At 39.7% G+C, this 23,295-nt stretch overlaps 1 protein-coding gene and 1 long non-coding RNA gene across 24 annotated transcripts in view; one reads left to right on the top strand and one right to left on the bottom strand.

The window, feature by feature from the left end:
* The window catches only part of sorbs2b (sorbin and SH3 domain containing 2b), a 59,057-nt gene that overhangs the window by 695 nt on the left and 35,067 nt on the right, over window positions 1-23,295 (top strand). For 3 of the 23 annotated variants that reach the window (XR_008396827.1, XM_053681982.1, XM_053681980.1), the window contains exons 1-2: window positions 6,288-6,714; window positions 10,542-10,683. Coding sequence is in view for 15 of the 23 variants with exons in the window: in XM_053681982.1 (XP_053537957.1) it covers window positions 10,677-10,683 (7 nt within the window). In the remaining 8 variants the exon portion in view is untranslated. Of the gene's footprint in view, window positions 1-2,791; window positions 2,905-6,286; window positions 6,715-10,541; window positions 10,684-12,079; window positions 12,169-23,295 lie in introns of those variants that run through there. The other 20 variants (XM_053681984.1, XM_053681981.1, XM_053681979.1 and 17 more) reach the window with 16 other exon arrangements.
* On the bottom strand, window positions 4,088-6,363 carry LOC128633443 (uncharacterized). Its single transcript, XR_008396828.1, has 2 exons — window positions 6,223-6,363; window positions 4,088-4,463 (listed from the first exon to the last, which is right to left on the bottom strand). It is a non-coding gene; the product is annotated as an uncharacterized LOC128633443 (long non-coding RNA).

Below are 23,295 nucleotides of genomic sequence, written 5' to 3'. Positions count from 1 at the left end.
TATTGCTTGTTTTTAAAAAAAAAAAACTATGGCTTGGATACAAGTTAATAAAACATCAAATTGAAATATAGAAATGTAAACATATAAATGAAAAATGTAAACACAATCAGCACAATGTTCATTAAGATATTCAGTGTACTCTAAATGCTGTTGCCTATATCCAGACACAGGGCCACATAATGGCTTTGTAATTTCTGAATTATTGTTCAGTTTAAAACTTAAAGGACTGCATGATACAACATCACTTGGTGGCACATTTAAATGTTGTATAAGTCATTTGGCACTTTGACTTATACATTAGTCTTATATAGACAGCTGTGTTTTTAACATTTATATTTCTGGGCAACTTGATTTACATTTCAAAGTGACTATCATTCAAAGGTTCTCATTCCCTGTGCCAAGTTTAATCTTACACTGGAATCCAATACGTCTTTAAATAAGTTCTGGTTAATGGGTGTGAGTCAAGTGTAGTCATCAATAAACCATAGTATAATTATCTGCTGACTGTTAACGTCTGGTGATATGTGAACTGACTTAATGTGTGAGTACTGAATAATGTATGTTTTTGTGATATATGACTTTCATATATCATTCTACCAGCATGATGTAAATTGCTGTTCACAGGCAGGCTGTTGTGAGTGTATACAGATGAAATATAGAGAGAATGTGAGATGTTGTGATGTTGTGACATATTACTGGGCTACTAATGCCGGGCTAGACAGCATTTCCTCTATAAGACCAGGTAAATTGTGAGTTGCTAGAATTGTGAGTTGCTTTTGTGTGCAGGTGTAGTCCACAGTAACTATATACCTTCTCTTTGTGAAACTATCTGAACTGAATCAGCCAATTTAATAATTAACTTAGGTTTGGAATGGTCTGATACCAAACATTGTGACCTATGGATTTTATGGTTTACATTAGGGCATTATACATTTATTGAAATTATTATCTGCACCGAAAAAGCTATACTCTACCAAAGCAGTAGATCACTATTAAGAAGCACTAATTTATAAGGAACAAGGCTACCTCTGTGTATTAGCCACATATCCTGTGTGTTTTATCCAGCTCTAAAGTGAGCCCCCCCCCCCCCCCCCCCCCCCCCCTCAACTTAGTGTTCCTTGAATAGCATTCCAGGGAACTGCTCACTGTTTCATCTCATTCACGGAACATGTGAAACAGAGGTTTTATTTATGCCACATTGACAAATCCCAAGCATGTTGACAAGCCATTAACCTGATTATTTACCCTGGCTGAACTGATAAATAAAAAAATGTACAGAACACAAAACTATGTGCACTCCGACCTCTGGATATCATTTCTTTTTAATTGAAAATATGTCTTATATTTATTTTGAGTATATTTTAAATGGAAATACTATGTAGATACTGTAGTACTATGTACTATAGATTTCCATTGTGCTATACTCTGCAGGTAAAATTCACATTAGGGTCACACATGTCTTCAGCAATTTGTGCAGTTGCAAGAACATACTAATACCCATTTGACAACTAATAATGTTTGTGAAACTCAATAGCCTACCTGGATACAGTTACAAATTCACTTGGTCTAGTTTCCTGTTAACTCCAGGGCTTGGTGTGCCTTTGTGACCATTGTGCAAAAGGAGTATGGACAAATATGACCTGTTTTTCCCAGCCTGTGGCTCCAGAGCAACCGTGATTGTCTCCTGTGTCATTGTACTCAAGTAAATTCCAGTTTCGACAAAGTGGGTGTGTTAGTGGGAAAATATAAAAGAAGAATGGCATGGAAGCCACCTCTTTAGTGAACAGAGACTTCTCTGTCCTCAGGTAAACCTATCCTTTTGGGGGTCCCCCAGCGATCAGGAGCGACAGGCCTTCATCGGGTCAGGGTAGCAATGGTTTCCTACACCTCTCATCAGAGATCCTTTTCTTACTATGTACTCCAAAGAACAATGAAAGGAATCCTGTTGGACATGTTGGCTGATATTGTAGTTTTGGTAGCCTGTAGACATGGTGAAAGTGAACTTTAATGTGTTTCATTCCATAGTGTCTGTTTCAGAACAGATTGAAATATTAAGAATGTGCTCTATGTATCTGTGTCATTCCAAAAAATATAAGGACAAAAAAATCTCTTTAAAGCTGAAACTGCTAAAAGAATTTGGTTCAATGGACATTTCCCTGACTGTTCTTCTAGAATTCAAGGACAGGATGGATTCCAGTACCTAAAAGACAACACAGTCCTGCACAATTTCCCTGTTTAAAGACACCTGATTGACCAATTAATTACTAGTTTCAGCAGGTCTGTTAGACCAGGGAAACTGCGCTGGACAAAAGCCCTCCTGAGTCAGAGTCCTCTGTAATTGGCCATTACGTTTTGTGGCAACATTAAACTCGGTCAATCAGTTAAATGTATCTCTAATAGTTTGACTCGTTTGTGGGTTATTTCAGGACATCATTAAGTAGTATGTCTCAATTGGATAGAACAAATGTAGGGCATCATGCAAAAAATAATAAAAGCATACTATACATAGTGCTGGTAGTACTCTATATTTGGCTATAACAGTCATGGTGTTATTCACATAATAATGTCATGAGCTGCACACAAATAATACTTTGACAGTGTGTATAATACTGAGGTTTACTCCACCTACAGCTGGATCAAAATATCTCTGTTTATCTCTTTATATATTACATAAGGCTACTGAGTTGGCCTATTAGTCTCTGCCAGTTGTTTGTGCTTGGCAGGAAATCCTAAAAAGAGAACAAATATTTCCTTTGAACCAGATTAACGGATGGCATTCCTATGATCTTAAAGAGCTGAATAAAGCTTTTGAGCTGAATTCTGAACACTAAGTAAACATGCTCTGCTTTGGGGAAATAACTATTTTGATGGTTAACCGCTTAAACTCACAGGACCTGTTGGTTGGTGAGACTTGCATTCCTTACTCTTGTAACCACATACCTTTCCTATTAGTTTCAGCAACTGAATAATATAAATTAGTTACTATGCATAACTACATTGAGGACTGATTGAAGCAGGTGAAATACATACATGAGGTCAATCTCAGCTTTTAAACTTTGTTATGCAAACCTTTAAATGTAAACAAGTGTGTTTCTAATACTGGCCATTATCCACCACTTAGTTTTCTTATCAGCAGTGTCTAGTCTTCTTATCAATTGTGGCTCTGTGTCTAAGATATAATTATGCCCCTCTTTGGTAGTACATGTAGTAAAGGGTTGTTGACAGTTCTGTTAAATTTAGATATGAATTTATCAGGCCCAGAGTGCTCCTTGGTGAAATTCTGTACACATTGTATTTAGATGGTGTTCATAGTAAGCTAACGCTATCCACTTATGTGCCTTTCATATATCATGATTTGTATATTGCACATGTGACAAAGTGTACAAAGAATTAATGTTTAACCTTAAAAACACAAACGTTCCGTATTTGGCATTACGCCTAGGTCTAAGTATGTAATAGGAGTGCTTCTGATATAATATGTTAACTCTTACAGAAACGTCACATAAACTTCACATGTTAATAATCTCATGCTTTACATGTACATTTTAAAGATGGGATTTAGACATCTCACATGTCTTTTCACATACAGTGCCCTCCACTAATATTGGCACTCTTGGAAAATATGAGCAAAAAAGGCTGTGAAAAAATGTCTTTATTGTTTAACCTTTTGATATTTTGTTAAATATTTTTCACAAACTCTGCTCTCATGGATATCAAGCAATTGCAAACAACAATACAGGTTTATATATATAAAAAATATTTGTTAAATATAGGTGTGCAACAATTATTGGCATCCTTTTTAGTCAATACTTTGTTCTATGTCCCTTTGCCAAGATAACAGCTCTGAGTCTTCTCCTATAATGCCTGATGCGGTTGGAGAATACATGGCAAGGGATCGGAGACCATTCCTCCATATAGAATCTCTCCAGATCCTTCAAATTTCCAGGTCCATGCTTGTGGACTCAAAAGGTTAAATAATAAAGGCAATTTTTCACAGCCTTCTTTGCTCATATTTACCAAAGATGCTAATAATAGTGGCGAGCACTGCACATGTAGTTTTTGTTTTTTCACACGTCAGGCGTGGTGGTTTCAATTCAATTAAATTTTATTTGTATAGCGCTTTTTACAATTGACATTGTCTCAAAGCAGCTTTACAGAAATATCAACATGGTATACAGATATTAAAGGTGTGAATTTATCCCAACTGAGCAAGCCACTGAGTGGCGACGGTGGCAAGGAAAAATTCCCTAAGATGTTTTAAGAGGAAGAAACCTTGAGAGGAACCCAACTCAGAAGGGAACCCATCCTCATCTGGGTAACAACAGTTAGTGTGAAAAATTTCATTATGGATTTATATGAAGTCTGTATGGCCTTAGGAGCAGCCGTAGTCCCAGCAGTCTGGAATTAGAGAAGATTTGAGCTCCATCCAGAGGCAGAAAGGATCTCCATAAATTCGTGTGGGGCTCGGCGAAAGGAGAGAGGGAGAAAAAAAGATTATTATGACTGCGAAGTAGTAGAACAGAATCTAGTCAGGGTAGGCTTGAGTAAACAAATACGTTTTAAGCCTAGACTTAAACACTGAGACTGTGTCTGAGTCCCGAACACTAATTGGAAGACTGTTCCATAAACAGTTCGTGACTGTTCGTGGTTTCATTTTTCACATGTGATCACATGCATGGTCTCTGTAAACTTTATAGGGTTTATCATATCAGAATTAATTTTTTTTCATCAGTCATCAAACAATCATTCATTAGTTTGGATGAACCAAGTAGTTACTTGTGTTTAGCCTATTAATATTTAATATCAATTTTGATGAAGGAAAAACATTGTAATAAAAAACATTAGGTTTGTATAAGTTCTCTTGGATATAAAAGCACAACACTTACCAAATTTATAAATCTAGATCTACTTGCTAGTCATTTTCATCAATAACAAGTCATTAGACAACCATTCCTGACTGTAAATGGGTTAAGTTGCTTGCATTTACATTAATATTTGCTATGGCTTTTGATGCAGGAACAAAATTGGAACAATGATATTAGAAATGTTAGGTAGAGCATTTTCGAACACAACGGTAAAAACAATTTTAAGTTTTTATACCACAGTTATTTGTTGAATAACTCATATAAGATAAAAATGAAGAATAGATAGCATAAATGTGAAGTGAGGACTGGAATGCTGTACTGCATTTACATATTGCTGTTTCTGGGCACAAACACAAAGCCAGACAGGTATAAATTGGCTTGAGATCATTTTAGAAGCCATTGCTCATGCAGAAATTGCCCTAAACACAGCTCACAATTATACTGATTGATTGATTGATTGATTGATTTATTGACTGAACTTTATCATCCACCAAGGTGGAAATTCTTCTATGGAATATATTCATCTGTCAGGAAGATCTCTCTCTCTATGTTAAAGTGTGATAAGGTGAAAAAAGTTACATTTTATGTCTAGAAAGTCACTTTTCATCAAAAGTACAATAACAAAACTAGTTCCCATTTATCCTGTGTCCCCATACACACTTGTGCTCTTTATACGCTCAAAACACTATACAGCGCTTCAGAAGGCGCTTGGGATTCCAAAATCCCAAAAGCTGTGTAAACCAAGCCATACTCAGTGCTTCATTCCCAAATCTGGTCCAAAGCAACTCATCTGGTGTGTTAAGACCAACACATGCATTTCTCTAATCCACATATAATATACAAATAATAATACACATGTACATGCATGCATACATGCATGCATCAACAAACAAGGAACTCCTTCTTATAATCTAAAATCAATTTGAGCTATTATATGTATATATATAGAGAGAGAGGTCCTGTAATTTTATTGTACGTACAATTATTTATTTTTTCCATCTATGTATATCAATCAAACATATCTGTTTATAGATTTTTTCCCCCACAGTGTATAAGTCCTCTTATACACAACAGTGTACTAAAGAGCATTAATTTTCCTCATTAACACTTAAGTCATTAGACAATCATTGATTACTTTGGATAGGACAAGTAGTTGCTTGTATTTAGTCTGAAAATGTTTATTGCTATACATTTTACGCAGGAGAAAAAAAAATAAAACAAGAATCTTCGGAATTTTAGGGTAAACAAACAAACAAACAAACAAATAAACTATTTTCTTGGGGGGGGGGGGATCTCGTCAATATTAAAGCCCTCTCATGTAGTCTATAATACATTTTAACAATTTATAGAAACTTACTACCGTACTAAACAGCATAGCTCTAGCAAAACCCTCGAATAAGTAGTATTTTGGCATACTGCTTAGTAGGCTAGTCTCCAGTACGCATTCCTGTGTGCGGTGTCCTGCGCCATCTTCGAGCGCGCGACAAGCCAAGTGCGCTGTTGGACGTCTCTATGGCAACCAGGATCCTCTTCACACCAATGAGAAGGTTCTTGAGTAGCGTTAAAGCCAGGCGGGGTCGCCATGCCGCCTCGCTGATGCTCGTTTCTGCTTCTCAGCAGGAAAACACGCGGGAGACTGAATACTAATCAGGAGAAGGATGGTTCGGAGCGCTGTAGTCGGTTAGCTGTTAGCTCCAGCACCCTCACTTGTCCGTAAACGTGTTGAGTTCTAGTTACATATGCGCGCGACGCTGTCTGTATTTGCGTCTTTTTATGTGTGTCTGCCTGGAGGATATGGACCTGTGGGGTTATTCAGGCTCATTTTCTTTGGCTACACAGCTTGTTTAAGGTAGGTAAAAACGAATCATGCACACCTGGCTATGCGCATAACGCATAATGCATGTGAATAATGTCAACACAAACAAAGTGAATTATTGACACAGGACAATTTCAACAGCGCGTTCGGTTTTATCCAGACTGGATATTTGTGTTGAACTCCAGCAGGCGGTTGTTTAAACATTAACCAACAGACGGTTGCTGAGCAGCTGTCATTAATGTGTAACACACCGTGTAGTTCATCCGGCTTACTGCAGGTACAGGAGTCTTTAAAGCTCCAGCATCAAACTCGAAGGTAATGATACAGTCATGCAGCTGCGTGACGTCACGAGTGAGCTGCAGTGACAGCTGACGGAGTTCATAACAACATAAAAACAAAGAAAACTGCCAGAAAAAGTTAACAGAAGAGAAATGCATGTTAATAGTGAACCATGGTCTCAGCTGACAAAAAAAGGTCCTCAGGACCTTCCCTAAATGGCCTCTACGAAAGTCCTCCGAACATCCATGTGTAGGGTCCCCTTGAGGTCCTACAGACGTTCAAGGGGATGTTCACAGGACGCCCATCGGCCATTCGGGACGCTTAGGGGACTTTCGCTGAAATAAACACATTCAGTAGTGTTATGATTTGATATCCTCTGATGTCCTTGGAATGTCCGCCAGCGAACGTTATAAACCGGACCTAAGTAGACGTTCGCAACGTCCGGGGGACGTCCCCTGTTTTCCGGGTTCATGCTGTGCTTCAGGGATTTCCTCTGGGTATGCCGATTTCCGCCCCCAGTCCAAAGACATGCATTGTAGGCTGATTGGCAATTGCCCGTAGTGTGTGAATGGGTGCGATTGTGCCCTGCGATGGGTTGTTGCTCCGTCCAGGGTGTCCCCTGCCTTGTTCCCAGAGTTCCCTGAAAATTGTCTCCAGGCTCCCTGTGACCCTGTGTAGGATAATTGGTCTGGAAAATGGATGGATGGCAAAAATAAAATTAAAAATTGTAGCAAAAGTTAACAGAAGAGAAAAGCATTTTAATAGTCAATGATGGGAACCCTGTTCTCCCTGTGACTGTGTGGGTTTCCTCCAGTTCTCCGAATTCTTCCCCTCTCAAAAACATACCGGTGGATTCGTTTCTCTAAATTGCCCTAGGTGTAACAGAGAGAGAGAGTGTGTGGGTGTGAATGTGATGGACTGGGTGATGCAGGGTGTATTCCTTCTGCTTCATGCCCAGTGATTCAAGGAATGGCCTCCGGATTCCAGTCCGTACAGCATTTTGTCGAGGTTTTGTGTGCATTTTTCGAGTTCTTTGTGCCTTTTTTGCCGGAAAACTACTTGAATTGGTGAAGTTGCTCTTGCACAAAACTTTTGCGCGGTCGTTTGCAGTGATGTCTGGTGGTAAATGAGAGCTTTTAGCTGTGCTCATGTTTGACGCACTTGAAAATGAATGCGCGTTGTGATGACGTCAAATGACCAAAATTACCTGTGGTAATTTTGAAAAAAAAATCAGGCTCCTCAAAATATTATGGCATTTGCTTGATTTTACACTAATTTCTGCGATTTGCACAAACCCGGACGGGACTAGCATTCACTGTAACCCCAACCTGGATACTGGATAGTTGTAACTGAAGATAAATGAATAAATAATGTGAACCTGTGGCTACCAAAGTGCTCTAACACTGTAAGACATTGTAACCAATGTAAGACATTTGTTTTTGCATTTAAATAAAAGCATGCAAAATCTCTATTCGTTATTTTCAAAGAAAATTTTCATTGTGCTCAATAGGCAGTTTAGTAAATTAATTTTTTTTAGTTTGTTCCCACAGTGAGAATTAATAATAATAAATGTGTTTACACTTAAAAAGCAAAGCAGTTTTTGTTTTCTTAAAGTGCACCTGTTATGTTTTTTCAAATATTACCTTTCATGTGGTGTGTAATACAGCTGTTTGTAAATGTAAAACATCTGCAAAGTTTCAAAAATCAAAGCGCACGACAAACGGAGTTATTGACTCCCAAAAGAAGGAATCGATTCTGAACAGCTGAAACGAGTCGTTAGTAATTCCAGACTTACTTCCTGTACAAACCTATATAGGTTAGTAACAAAAAGCCTAGCCTCTGGTCTTCATTGGCTGTTCGCGAACAGACGGAGCTGAAACTCGTTATGGTAGTGGGCGTTTCCTTTTTAAAAAACGCTCACAACAGTATACCAATCTCAACAGACTGGAACATCTGACCAATCAGAGCAGAGTATGCTCTCTGAAACGAGGAGATTAGAATGAATCCTTTAGAACGAGTCGTTTTTGACACTAGGGGAAAAAAGGTAATTCTGAAATTTAAATTATGAGAACGTTATAGTGTTTTTTGACCTTGGATGCATGTAAATCTGATGAGACCTTTGAGACCATTAAAACAAAATTAGGCACGTTTCAAAGCCATAAAAATGTTTTACTTTCTAAAGCACATAGCTGTAATTGCAGTATTGTAAAAGTTTAAAAAGTGACGTGTAAGAGGAGACACAATGTGCGATTCACTGACAAAATGCAAATCTGAATAAACAGCAGCAGATGTTTTGGGAGAACATATGAAGTTAATGTAGTGATGCAACACAAATGAGCCTTTTTTAGGAAACATTGTGGTTTTTATTGTAGCCATCAATATATTTGATAACAGGGTTAATATTTTAAATGCCATAATCATATCGGGTTGCATCTAGCATATGTTTATTGACCTTGTCGCTTTTTGAGCAACCAAACGAAACTAATGTTCTTCATGTATCATCTGTGCATGTCCATTTTTGGAAAGAGGCATAGATGCGTATCAGAGCCTATCAGTATCAGTTTTAAGGGTTGGTCTGGCGTAACACTGCAGCCATCTCTGGTATGAGAATATGAGTGATGTTAGGTTTGCGGGGTGGTTTTCTTTGGCTCAGGTTTGTGCTGACACCTTCAGACATGCTGCATTTCTGAGCTCCTGGGTGATGCTTCCTAAACCTTCTGTCTATTAGGTTTCCAGGTGACTGATCTCGAGTGTAAATAGTTTTCTTTCTTGTGCTACAAGCGGCTAAATACGACGTCATGCACCTTGTTATGAGGATCGATTCAAAATGGTAGTTTGATGCACATGTTCATGCGTTTAGACATATTCCTGAAGGAGTGTGTGTGCACTTGCTTTTTTTTTCTTCTCATCATTTTGTTCAACATTCCTCTGCAAACATCTGGAATTCATGTCAAATCTATGTAATAATGCAGGTGTAACGAACGTATTTAAGTAGCATCATAAATTGTTTTGAAATTGTTGCATAATGGAATCTCCTTTGACTGAAGGTTGTTGCTTACATGATAAATGAGAACTGTCATCACAAACAAACTTTCCAAGCAAAAACCAGAGGTTTTCACCAGAGCTAAACACGGTTTCTCCCGAGGTTGTTTTTCCAAGTGTGAGCCCTTGACTTTGTTTGCTTTTTTCATATCTATATTTATGTTACATGCTTTTCCATGTTTGCTTCCTCAGAGGTTAAACTACTAGATAATGTGATCAGAAAAAGAAAAAAGAAAAAGCATACTTTTTTTTGGCTTAGGGGAAACTGTAACACTTCAGAGACAGTAATTGATTTTGGCTAACTTGCCAGTTAGCATTAGTGTTTTCAGCTCGTACACAGCATGTGGCGTGCTGAGGCCCCAGCCGAGCTCAGATGTTTGTCCTCCTTCTGTGCACTTTAAGTGTTGTCAGTTTCCCTTCCTGAGGCACGGAGTAACTTTCAAGCCTCCAGACATGCATGTCTCCATCTGAAAATAGCTCAAACCACAGGACTTGCGCTCTGGAGCGGGGGCTTACTTTCTCCCCTCTTCTGCCTCCAGAAACCTACCAGTTTAACGCTGAAAATCTCAGAGTCTTCCTGGGCTGAAGGCTGAAGAGGAAGAAGGGGAAGTGGAGATTGCTGCCTGGCGGCACAGATGTCTGTCAGCTCTAACGCGTAACCTGGCTTACTCTTAATGCCTGGTAAGGAGTGTGTCCTCTCTGCCTTTCATGCTTGGATGCAGATAAATTAGCATGTTTAAAGGAGGCTCAAAGGATTTATAACAGTCTTATCTTTATATTAGCTCCTATTTATATTCTGTCATGGAATGGGAAAGGGCACTTCTTCATGGACAAGGTCAAATATTTCTTATCTTGTGTATCTCCACATTTTTTTTTTATATGAACACAATAATATTGTTAGTGTTGCTAATAGGGCTTTAACCTTTATTTGATTATATTATGTTTTGTTTATGTAAAAAAAAAAAAAAAAAAAAAATAGATTCAGTACATTTTTATCCAGAATAGTATTTTTTGATCAGGGCAGCGTGACTTAAACATTTAATTAACACCATTAATTTGTATTTATTTATATATATATTTTAGGTGACAGTTTTTGTTAAAAGGGTTATTTAGTCGGGATCTTTAAAATCTAGCTAAGTAAATCATGTATGAAAAAGCAGGGAAGTATTGGTACTACATCTGTATTGGGATCATCCACATAAACATGCAGGTTGAAGTGTACCAAAATGCATTTTAAAATATCTTCAGGACATCAGATGTTATGTATCCAGCTCCCCAAGCCACATTCCTTCCCAAAACATTACATAATAATGAGCACGGTACATAACTATTGAACTATTGAAGTAGAAAGGAATGAGAGGAGGCTATTTCCACCTACACAGCAGGTTACCTGCAGCTCAGGCTGTGGTCACAAGCTATTAAGCCAGGGGTTCCCAACCATTTGGTCAAATAATCCCAAACCTTGACCACATTACATCTTCCGTATATCAGATTTACTATTTAGTTCTTTCAATAAATGTTTTGGCATATTTTTGTGTTTTGTTTTCTTGACTTCTGTTGTTCTGCTGTCAGAGTCACTGGATGTTTTCAAGGAACTAGTGGCAGTAGATGGATAGAGAAATTTGAACATTTTATTCCTTATCTCCAACAAGAATTCCATGTGTTAGGGTAGTGAAAAAGACTACAACAGCAAGTTCACTTTTAATTGAAATATTGCTTGTTTAGCTGCCACTCACAGTTACATTTCAGAATAGTTGCACACAAAATTCATCTTCATAGATAGTGACATTTGTAATATTAATTTATAAAACAAATTAATAAGGCCAAAGAGGAGATTGCAATACTCACTACCCCATTTGTAATTCAGGAGACCCCACATGGGGTCACAACCCCTAGTTTGGAAACCTGTGTTAAGCAGATAGCCCCATGCCATTTTCATGTAGTCTGAAATGCACACAGTGAGAATGAGAAAGGGAATGATGTGTGCTGGTGGTTGTTGTAGCGAGTACTACACCATACGTCACTATGTGACCTTGTTAGAATATATCTGTATGTTGTATCCACTTGTTATTCACAGCACCTGGTGGTTAGGAGAGGAGAAATTGAGCAGTATCTGACTCCCCATTCCACCAAGTAAGATAATGTGCTTCTGATTTTTGACTGCTGGTAAGAGATACATGCAGTACTGCTTGATATTCTTTGAATGTTTGAATGTTGAATTCTTTGACTCATTATTAACATAAAAGCTCTCAAAACAAAGGTCAATTCTCCTGTAAAGGGTAAATTTCTAGTTAATAGTTAATTTTATTTCTAGTCAATAGACTGTTGTTCTTAACCATTGGACTTTATTTATATATTTGCCACAAAGCACAGATCTGAAAGTGCCACTGTTCATGAATGTTAAGTGGTTTGTAGGTAGTTCTTCTGGTCTGTGTCTGCACTGGTGGTTCAATTTATTTCTCATGTATGACACCATGTCCGAGCTTTTCTCTCAGAGGTAAATAACACCAAACCAGAATAATGATAAATTAGTTCAATGTGATGTGTGAGCTGTGAAGCATTTGGGGATTTTCTTCTACTATGTAAATGCCACAGTAATTTCTTTGGCACTACCCCCAGGTATGTTGATGACTGCCCAAGTATACACATTTTATTGATTAATTCCTTCCAAGAAATTAACATTCCTTGTTCCTAATTTGGCAGAGCAACAGTAACTGATGAGCTGAGTCACCCACCACCCTCAGGCATGATGCATAATATATTTCAACATTTCCATGTTCTAATTGTTGGTGATTGAGTATGAGTTCCACGCTAATGAACAAGCACTCGTTATAAACCCAAACCGCAGGTTCGACTCCCTCATTCTTGATGTTCCAGTGCCTATGGGTGAGAGGGGGAGAGAACTAAAAGTGGTTGATGCAAAAGAGTAAGTGTTAAAAAATAGTCTTAGACTTTCTTAATTGCTATACCTGCAATATCTGTAAAATATATCTATAAAAACAAACTAGGACATGCCCCCTCACCCCCACCCCCCTTCAGTCTGCTGATCTCCACCCAAGTATATTTCAGATATGTGGGAAACATTGAATTCTCTAAGCATTAACTAGTGTGACCTAATAAAATTAAAGAAAGGCAGTGCAGTCCCTCATAGCTAATAACACTAGTCTGCACCTGATACAATACAAAATAATCCATAGGAATCATTACACATGTCATAGGATGTATAGAAAATAAACCAGATGATTACATACATACCATATGGGATTGCGCACCAGTTAAGCTCTTCTGGAAACAAATCACTGAGGAAATATCTTGTTTTCTAAATAGCACCATCCTATTTTCCCCTTCACTTTGCCTACTTGGAGATACATCTGGGATCAACATTACAAAGGAAACACAATAGTACTCCTTACAGCGCTAACCATCACCAAGAAAACCATACTAACAAATTTGAATTCAAAGAACAATATTAATATCACACATTGGAAAAACCTAATAATCATAACAATGGAAAAACTCTCTGCCTGAATCACAAATAAAACTATGAAATGTAACTATTTGAACACCACTGATCACCTACATACACCAGTGAATCACCTTTCAATAGCCAACAGTACAGCTTCTACAGACCAACCACATAATTAAAGCCATACCACGCATCTCAAACAGGATGCTCACGTAAATAAACACACGTAAATAAACTAAACATACATGCATACAACATTCACAGAATCCAAAGTCGGTGTTATACATATTGATTAACTCAACTGACATTTCAAATATTTCTCTCTGCTCACCCTTCACACATTTTCCCCCAATCTCATCTCTATGATAAGTACCATATCCCAATTGCATCTACAGTCTTGTCTTGTCTACTACTCCGTCTTAATAACTGTCTTCTCAATGTCCTGCACCCACCACTCACACATAGTAACCTTTAAATACAATGTACAACACTGAAAACATGAATAAAATAAAATAAATAAAGTCTTAATGGTCCCCCAGAGTAAAGGAAGAAAGGAAAAAAAAAATGCATGTGGGGAAAAAACCAAGAAAGGCAGTGAAGTGGCACTATAGACTTAAGCCTTCCTAAAGCCAATCATGTATTAATCATGCTATAACAGTCAAATAAAGGAATGTCCCTGTTAGAAACCTATGCTTGAAAATAATCACATGCTCATATTAACACCCACTGTTTGATTATATAGATTGATCTTCTGTTTCACATGCATGTGTTACAGTGTGAACATACGTGAGCATGTGATGTTACCCCAAGAAAGAATCTCGCAGACATCATTTCTCCTGCTCTGAATACCTTGCACGTTTGAGAGAAGTGCTTGATATGTGTAGAAATGTTTGCTTACTGCTCAGCAACTTTGTGCTGTTGATTTTGTTTGCTAAGTAGCTCAGTAGTACATATTGCATATTCTTATAAATTTTAATTATACTGTTGTCTGTCTGAATACTCGATTCTGATTGGCTGGAAGATGTGCGTTCAAATCATATAATGCACAGTTACTTCCAGTCAGTTTAATCACTGTTTTAAATTAATGCACTGCCTGTAAACAACTGTAAGCATAGTAACATTCTGTTACAGTAGTTAAACTCACAGCTACATTATTATTAGGGATGCGGCACAGACACAAGTAATTCACGCACAATCTCTCTCTCTTGCTCACTAATAACTATTTATTATAATTCTTTCAAATAAATGTATTCATATTGCACTACTTTATCTCTGTGTATGATTTCGAGTTGGCAAAAATCTAGAGCTAACCATCCTTATATAAAATTAACTAACGAAAATTAACCATTATTTTTATCCTGTCCGTCAGTTTTCACTGATTTTCACTGTGCATTATATGATTTTAACGCACATGTATTATCCCTTAAGGAACTTAAAGCTCCTTGCTGTTGTCCTGTCATTGTTCTGTGTAAGCCCTGTATAAATGTAACCCCTGTTCTGTTATATATTTATATGTAAATATTTCAAATAAATATTTCAAAAATGATCACAGCAGCATACTTTTAAATCAAATTATTTATTTTTCCATTCTTCTGGGATCTGTTCTCAAGTGGCAACTTTTCCCTCTAACATGATAACCACTTTATACAAACACTTCATACCCAGTAATAAACTTCTGGTTAATTTATTTCCTTAATAATGCTCCTCCACTTCCCAGAATCATTACCGTGGCCACAGTTACTAACTATGAGATGAGTCTGAAGCAGGCGATGTTTTGTTTATGAGGTCAGGAGGACCCACAATAGCTTAAGTAGCCAAATAACTGACTTTGCAGGTTCTCAGTAGGCTCCTTTTAATTCCCCAACCCTATTTATAAAGTTGCTTAAAAGAAATTTTATCTGTGAGTGCTGCAATCAGCATTCACCATGGCCCAAACATAGCTCAGTGTCGCGCCATGCTTTGGATTCCATACAGAAATAAATAACACTATCAGAGCCAAGCTTGACTTTTCTCAGAAGCTCTTGAACTCTGTGTGTACGGCTGTGTGTGATTGAGGCAGATTGTCAAACTGAGGGAGGCTCAGTGACTTACACTCAAGCTGTTTGAATGTTAAGTGGCTGTCTCTGAGATTCCGAGGCTCTCCGCAGCATTGGCTAGTCCCCCTCGGCTCTTCACTAGCACCTGCCCACTCTGCCAGCTGGACCACTCAGGCTTGGCATGTATTCCCGCCTTTTCCTAGCCCAGCAGCCTAACAGTGCCCAGCTGGAGTCTGGCTCTCACTTTCTCACCCATCCCTGCAGACACCAGTCATAGAGATATTTGCACAAAATTTGCTGCATAATCAGTTGAGAGTTTGAATTCAGTCTCTATCTTAGGCAGCTGCATCAAGAGGCATGTAGTTTGCATGGTCACTTAACCCCAGCAGAGAGACTGCAGAGTGCCAGGCCACAAACACAACCATGCCTTATTTGGATATTTTCAGCTTGTGTCCTGTATTCTAATAATGTATTGATGAGCTGAAATAGTAGATCTAAGAATTTACAGCCTGTTACTTAAATTAAAACATAACAGAGCAAAATGTCACTTTAATAAAAATTCTTGTTATGTTTATTTACACTGTCCAGAGAAAGGTACTATATGATATGGTACGATTTCGATTCTTAAGACAACCATTTGATGTTTGACAGTATCACTGAATCTGCTACAATATGATTTCACTTATTACCCACCAATCGATATGTGACCAGCTTTGTTCACAATCTGAATTAGCTACTGTTCATTTGTGAATGATGCTTTACAGGTCTATTTTAAGTATCAGAGTTATGGGCTACATCACCTTGCTATCCTATTTTCAGGCTTCCTGTATCAGATTTTAAAAATAGATAGTTTTTGTACACTAATTGTCTGTCCTTTTTTATAATAATTTATCAAAAAATGGTTATAATTATTATGCATAATAATTGGGTTATGATTGTTGCCTCGATTAATTTTAATCACTGCCTTTTAAATTGATGCATCAATCCAAATTGTCCAAATTGCTTTTCCAGGTGACACCACAGAAAAAAGTGATGTTCTAGCCAATAAACCATGTCACAACAAATATTTCTTTTAATATACTTTTGACTGAGAAGCTGCTTTTTAAAACCACACAGGCCATCTTGTGTCCTCACAAAAATGTTAATATAAATAGCTCAACTGCAAATCCCAAATGAGAAGAAGATTCTTCCTATTTTGGCTTTAGTAACATGGAAAGGATCCTGAGCTCTTTTTGGCTTTTGACAGTGAGCACAGTTTGGCACACCTTATTTTACATGTTTCATTTTACTTTGTTGTTTGATAGGCAACACTTTCTCAGTGTAAATTTGTAGATTTTTTCATGAGGACGACCCAGGCAAGGAATTTGTTATAATAGCAGTACCAGGTAGGATTAGTTTGTGTTGCAGAGCATGTGATATGGCTAGGATGTGTTTATGAACAGTATAAGAAAAGTTTGGAAGTGTTACAGGATGCACATTATGCATGATGTCTTATTCAGTGAAAATTTGTTTTTAATTGTTATTTGTTATCTGTATATTAGTAGTCTTAGTGATTACCAAGGTAGAGTCCATGTCTTACGTATATATTTTCATATACAAACACTGTGGTAAATAACCATGTTTAGGTAGAAACAAAGATCAGTTCATGTTAAAACGTTGCATGAGCTTTATGCTGTGAGAACCACCCTCGTGCGTGACTGGTATCTGAAGCTGGTGTGACATCATGCGTATTTACTGGCCTGCTGTGATCAGGTGACGTGGCAATTAAGAGCGTTGCATAATATAAAAGCAGCACCTATGAACCATGCCGTCAGCCTCTATTATCTTCAGCGAGACTGCATGTTGGTCATTTGTGTAATGCTCGCAAAAGACTCATCATTTCTTCTCTATCTTTTCCAAAAAAAGGAGAAAAATCTCTACTTTTCTGTCCCTTAAAAAAAAAGAAAGAGAGAAGTATGAGTGAGAGAGAATTCAGGAAGTGTGTTACGCCTTGCTCCCATTTCATCAAGGAGGGGAGACACTTTCTGTGAAGTGTCTAGGGATGGAGCAAGCCAGGGCAGCCCTCGAGAGGTCTAACTGTGTGCATTGTGAACGCCTTACAATTAGGCAGCTCCGCTCACTGCTTGCTTTCTTCTCGGGCTAAAGGAGTTGGGTTTCAGAACCTTGTGGATCAGGTCCTGGGGATCTCGTATGGATCTGGAAGAGGAGCCGGAGATGAGCTCTGCTTTATCACTTCTGGGTCTGGCTCTCCGCCGGATTTGGGAGCTTGCGTTGCGAGTCCTCCTTCCGCTTTGGAAAGCCAAAAAAAATTCCTCTCTGACTCCGAGTAGCTAGAGGTGTGTACTAAAAATGGAAAGCAGCCCTCAAGCATATAAAGATCTGCTTGAAGTGATTACTAAATCCTGTGTGGCAATGGGTCTTGCTTGTGGGTCACTGCATGCAATGGCAGTTTTGCAGGCCTACTTATTGTGAAGGAGTCACAGAAGGCGAGTGTGTCGGCCCGCCTTGCCCTGCTGAGAGCCAGGGGATCTGGGCAGTCACAGTCGCAGCCTGCTAATAGGGCTGATCAGAAAATGGTCATAAAAGCCAAGCAGACAAAAGAGGAGTGTTCCTGAGGGGCCGTGGATTAACGTATCAGGGGACATGAGGTTGTTAGGGCAGTTAGTCCCCAGAACTACTATAGGGCCTCCCCAAGCCAAGGCTGTCCCAAGTTTTCAGTGTTCTCTGGTCAGCGAGCTGTCACAAGGTAACGCAAATCTGATGCTTTTTCTCCATGGGTTCTGTCTACCCTTCTTCCAATCAGGCTAGTTTTATCCCCTCACACCTTCACAAAGTGCATGGATTCTGGCTCCCTTGCGACTCCAGGGAATCCGTGTACTAAACTACCTGGATGACTGGTTAATTCTAGCACGATCCAGAGAACTGGCGATTCAACATTGAGATGTTGTTCTTGCCCACATGAAGAGCTTGGGGCTCAGGTTGAACCTCAAGAAAACTGTGCTTTCTCCAGTGCAGAGCACATCTTTTCTAGTGGTTATATAGGATTTTACTATGATAAGGGCATTTCTATCTGCAACATGCATAGGGTCAATCCTGTCAACATTGAGCAAGATAAAGATGGATCTGGGCATCCCCTCCAGTCTCTATGGGAGACTGTTGGGGCTTATGGCAGCAGCAGCCAACATCATACAGTTGGGCCTATTGCACATGAGACCGTTTCAGTGGTGGCTGAAAAATTGGGGGTTTTGTCCTAGGACGAAACCACAGAGTAATCAGTGTCAAGCAGCAATGGCTACATGCTCTGAGAATTTGGAGTTGTCCCCAGTTTCTAACCTTGGTCACACTCTAGGGGTGTGTCCTTATCGCAAGACAGTAATGACAGATGCCTCCCTCATGGGCTGGGTTGTGGTCTTAGATAGCTGTCCAGCTTGCGGTCTTTGGAGTGGCCCTCATCTGGAGGGCATATAAATTGCCTAGGAACGCGGGCCGTATTTCTAGCACTGAAATTCTTTCTTCCTCAATTAAGAGGTCACCATGTGTTAGTTGTGACAGACAACACAGTGGTGGTCTCATATATCAACCTCCAGGGAGGGTTATATTCACGCCCCCTGTTCAGGTAGGTGCAACTAATTCTTCTCTGGGCAGAGGGAAAGTTGTCAGTGAATTCAATGTACATTCCGGGCAAGCGGAATGTGGGGGCAGACATCCTATCAAGGCAGGGGCTGAGGCTCCATCCTCAAGAGGAGACAACACACTGCCCTCTGTGGTTTGCCCTCACTCCTCCTGCACCACTGGGGCTGGAAGCTATGATGTACACGTGGCCGAGGTCACATCTGTATGCTTTCCCCCCAATCGCTCTGCTCCCACAAGTTCTAGCGAGAGTTCGCCAAGACCATCTACGTCTGCTGCTAGTAGCAGCTTATTGGCCAGCTCAAACATGGTTCTTGAGATAATATCCCTGCTAGATGGCACTCCATGGGAGATTTCCATTGCAGGAATCTACTGTCTAAGGCTGAAGAGGGCTGATTTATCACTCTTGGCCGGAACTATGGAAACTGTGGGTCCGGCCTCTGAGGGGCTACAGCTCATAGATTCTGGTCTCACGACTGAGGGTGTAGAGACCATGTTGAACACTAGAGAACCATCCACGAGGAAATTGTATGTGCTCAAGTGGCGACTTTTTGTCTCATGGTGTGAGGAACGTCAGCTAGACCAAGTGAACTGCACAATAGCTGCAGTCCTGGAGTTCTTTCAAGGACGTTTCTCAGCAGGGTTGGCTCCTCCTACAATCAGGGTCTATGTGGCCGCCATTTCGGCCTCCCACGCCCCTATTGATGGAGCCTCTGTGGGGCAACTTTGAGGTTTATGCATGGTGTCAGGTGGCTGAGGCCCATCTGCAGACCACGCAAACCTTTCCGGGACCTTTCTGTGGTCCTGGAAGGTCTGTCAGGTGCCCCTTTTGAGCCCTTAGAGTCAGCCTCTGGGAAGCTTCTGACTCTAAAGGTAGCTCTTCTGCTGGTCCTGACGTCTCTCAAGCAAGTAGGAGATCTACAAGCTCTCTCTGTTGCCCCTTCCTTCCTTGACTTTGCCTCGGGATTAGCCAAGTCTTTTATATATCCTAGTTCGGAATATATTCCTAAAGTGCCTATATCTACTGCCCAGCCAGTAGTGTTGCAGGCTTTTCAGTCTTCACATCGGAACAAGTGAAATTGCACCTACTGTGTCCAGTAAGGGCTGTCTGTACTTACATCCACCGCTCCGGCCAGTGGCGTAAGTCAGAGCAGCTGCTGGTCTGCTTCAGCGGTGACAATAGGAGTGATGCTGTGTTGAACTTGTTAATCTCTAATTAGATAGTGGAAGCAATCTCTATCTCTAATGAGGCTCTGGGCATAAGGGCTCATGCCACTAGGGGGGTCACCTCCTCGACGGCTTTGTCCAAAGGGGTACCCTTACAGTATGTATGTGCCGGGGTGGTCTATGCTGCACATATTCATTTGCTATTACAACCTGTATATACGTTCCCACCTGCTCTCGAGTGTCTTGCAGTGACCCTCGGGCTCGGACCTTTTGAACAGGCCATACCCTCAGTATGACGGAGTGGGTATTCTCGTTTCCACAGCGTAAAGCTCACACAACACTGAGTTCCCTTTGAAAGGGAACATCTGGGTTACGCATGTAACCCTGTTCCCTGAGAAGGGAACGAGATGTTGTGTAGCTGTGTCATACTGGGGCATGCATGTGAATTGCATCTTCGCTTCAGCTAATAGAGGCTGACTGCACGGTTCACAGCTGCCGTTTTTTTATTATCACGCAACACGCTTAATTGCCACGTCACCTGATCACGGCGGGCCTATAAATAGACATGATGTTACACAAGCTTCAGATATCGGTCACGTACGAGGGCGCTTCCCACAGCGTAAAGCTCACACGTCTCGTTCCCTTCAGGGAACAGGGTTACATGTGTAACCCAGAAAGTTTTGTGCAGGTTTTCAATTCGAATATATGAAATACCCAGCAATCTGCATGCTATTTTGTGTGTGAGTGTGATTCTGTGTCTTTCCAACGTGCATATAACTACTGTTTAAGCCTTTGGCATGATAATTTATCCTAATCCCATCACAACCTATTGATCTATACTTTTGGTTGTCTATGGATATTTTTTTTGTTTTTTTCCCCCCTACTCTTAGTAAATGAAAATTAGTGTTAATGTATGAGCTTTAATGGTGCATGTTGTGACGTTGTAGATAGTGTGACATGTCACCATGAGGCATTTAGTCCTGCATCAACACTTAGCTGATTGTCAATGAGGTGTGAGGTATGACACTCACGCGTCTCCTGCCAAGAGCAATCAGGTCTGTGGGGTTCAGTTTCCTGTCTCTCCAATACATTGCAGCCATAAATCAGAGCTAAACATAAGCTGCTATCAACAAGAGACAATACTATTTACCTTTAGCCAGCTATGTTTACAATGCTTTCTGCTGTTTTAGCTCAGTAAGCTCAATGCCTACTAAAGCCTGTCACAGTTATTATATACTTGTCTAATCCATTACTAGAGCTGTCTGGGATTATTTGATCTGATTGTGATTAACTGTTAGACTCCACAATTATGTTTCCATCTATATCAGTGTAGTCAGTAAACATGTAAACAGACACTCTTTCTCAACTGATTTCCTGTGGCTGCACCATTATGTGGTAATCATTATTCTTAGTTTTGAGCTATGAACTATTTGTAACTATGTTTTGGAATGTAACATTAGTATTTAGTGCAGTTGTAAAGTTGTTGTTTTTTCTTCCCTTTGTTGGCAGACTTTTAGTGTTCGTAATTAGCTCTCGTGTGATTATTGTACTAGTGCTATAATTACATATATTTTAAGAAAGGCATAAAGTCATATAGTTAGTATAGGTCAGTTAAGTGTCAGACAAAAGTAGTTACACATTAAAATATCAACTTTAATATCCTACCAGCGTATTTGGTGTCTTGTTTTCTCATGAGTTATTCAAGTGTTTAAAAGAAGCCACAGCTGAGGGCTTTAGTCCTGGTCATACATGTGGCTTCTTGGGTGACTGTCCTGTTCCCATCCCAGCTGTTCTGTCGCCACTAGTCTGCCCTCTTGAAACCCTACTCCATAATCTCCTCTTCATTTACTGCTGCCAGGCCATTACAACTTTTGATTTACCCCATGTCCGGCGGTGTGACAGGCAATGAGACAAATGTGTCCCCTGTGTATTTCAACTTCGATTTATCAGCCACGCTGGTTAAAGATTTGTTTTGAGCTTGACACCCAAACTCTCTTTTAACTGGAGTAATAGGAGATGGTGCCATATTTTATTACGGGTCCAAAGAAATATATAGTGCTTCTCTAATCTGAGATTGGAAAGAGCACATGAATTTGTTATCTGGCAGGATTTAACTTGAAGCTTTGATGAGGATGGCCAGTAAATCATACATCACTGACTCTGCAGAATATCATCTTGTATAGCATTTGACCTCTAAGATAATATGTGTTGTGCTGTTTCCTACATAGACTGTCATGTTGGCCAGGTGCCTGGGTATATACACATACAGGTGCACCTTGTCTTGAAGTACTTACATATTGCTGTTTATTTATTAAGAATTACATAGGTAATAGAATAAAGTAATGAAATGACATCCCCACTTAGACTCTCCTAGAAATGTCCGGCTCATACCAAAATAAACTGGATATTTTAGGAACAGGGTCATAAGAGCTGTCAATCTGTCACCCAAAAGTGATCAATCTAGGACAAACGGAATTGGAGTAAAATTCCTTGAGGCTGCTCAGCTGAACAAGTGGCTATAGTGCTTGTTTTTCAGATATTCAGTCAGGTGTTAAGCTGTGACATGCCAAGCGTAGTAATATGTTTCTTTCCCTGTGTGTGTGTTTGTGTGTATGTGTGTGTATATTTTGAAACTAGCTGCATGTTTCAAAGCACAAATGCTGGGCTTGTATTACCTTTCACATGGGATTGAACAGCCACACACGTAATGAGGACTTGCAGCCCCAAGTTGCACAGTCATGAAACTGGGAGGCTCACGAAGCTCTTTACATTATCTATACTTACTGTGTGGCTGGTGCCAGGTTCTGGGTTACTGATCGGAAGATCGGGGGTTCAAGCCCCAGCACTGCCAAGCTGCCACTGTTGGGCTCTTGAGCAAGGCCCTTAACCCTCTCTGCTCCAGGGGCACCGTATCATGGCTGACCCTGCATTCTGACCCCAACCTCCTAACATGCTGGGATGTGCGAGAAAAAAAAATTCACTGTGCTGTTATGT

The sequence above is a fragment of the Ictalurus punctatus genome, chromosome 8 (genome assembly GCF_001660625.3).
Source record: "Ictalurus punctatus breed USDA103 chromosome 8, Coco_2.0, whole genome shotgun sequence".
Taxonomy (NCBI): Eukaryota; Metazoa; Chordata; class Actinopteri; order Siluriformes; family Ictaluridae; genus Ictalurus; species Ictalurus punctatus.
Note: the sequence above shows the minus strand (reverse complement) of the source record. Positions and strands in the feature narration are given on the sequence as shown.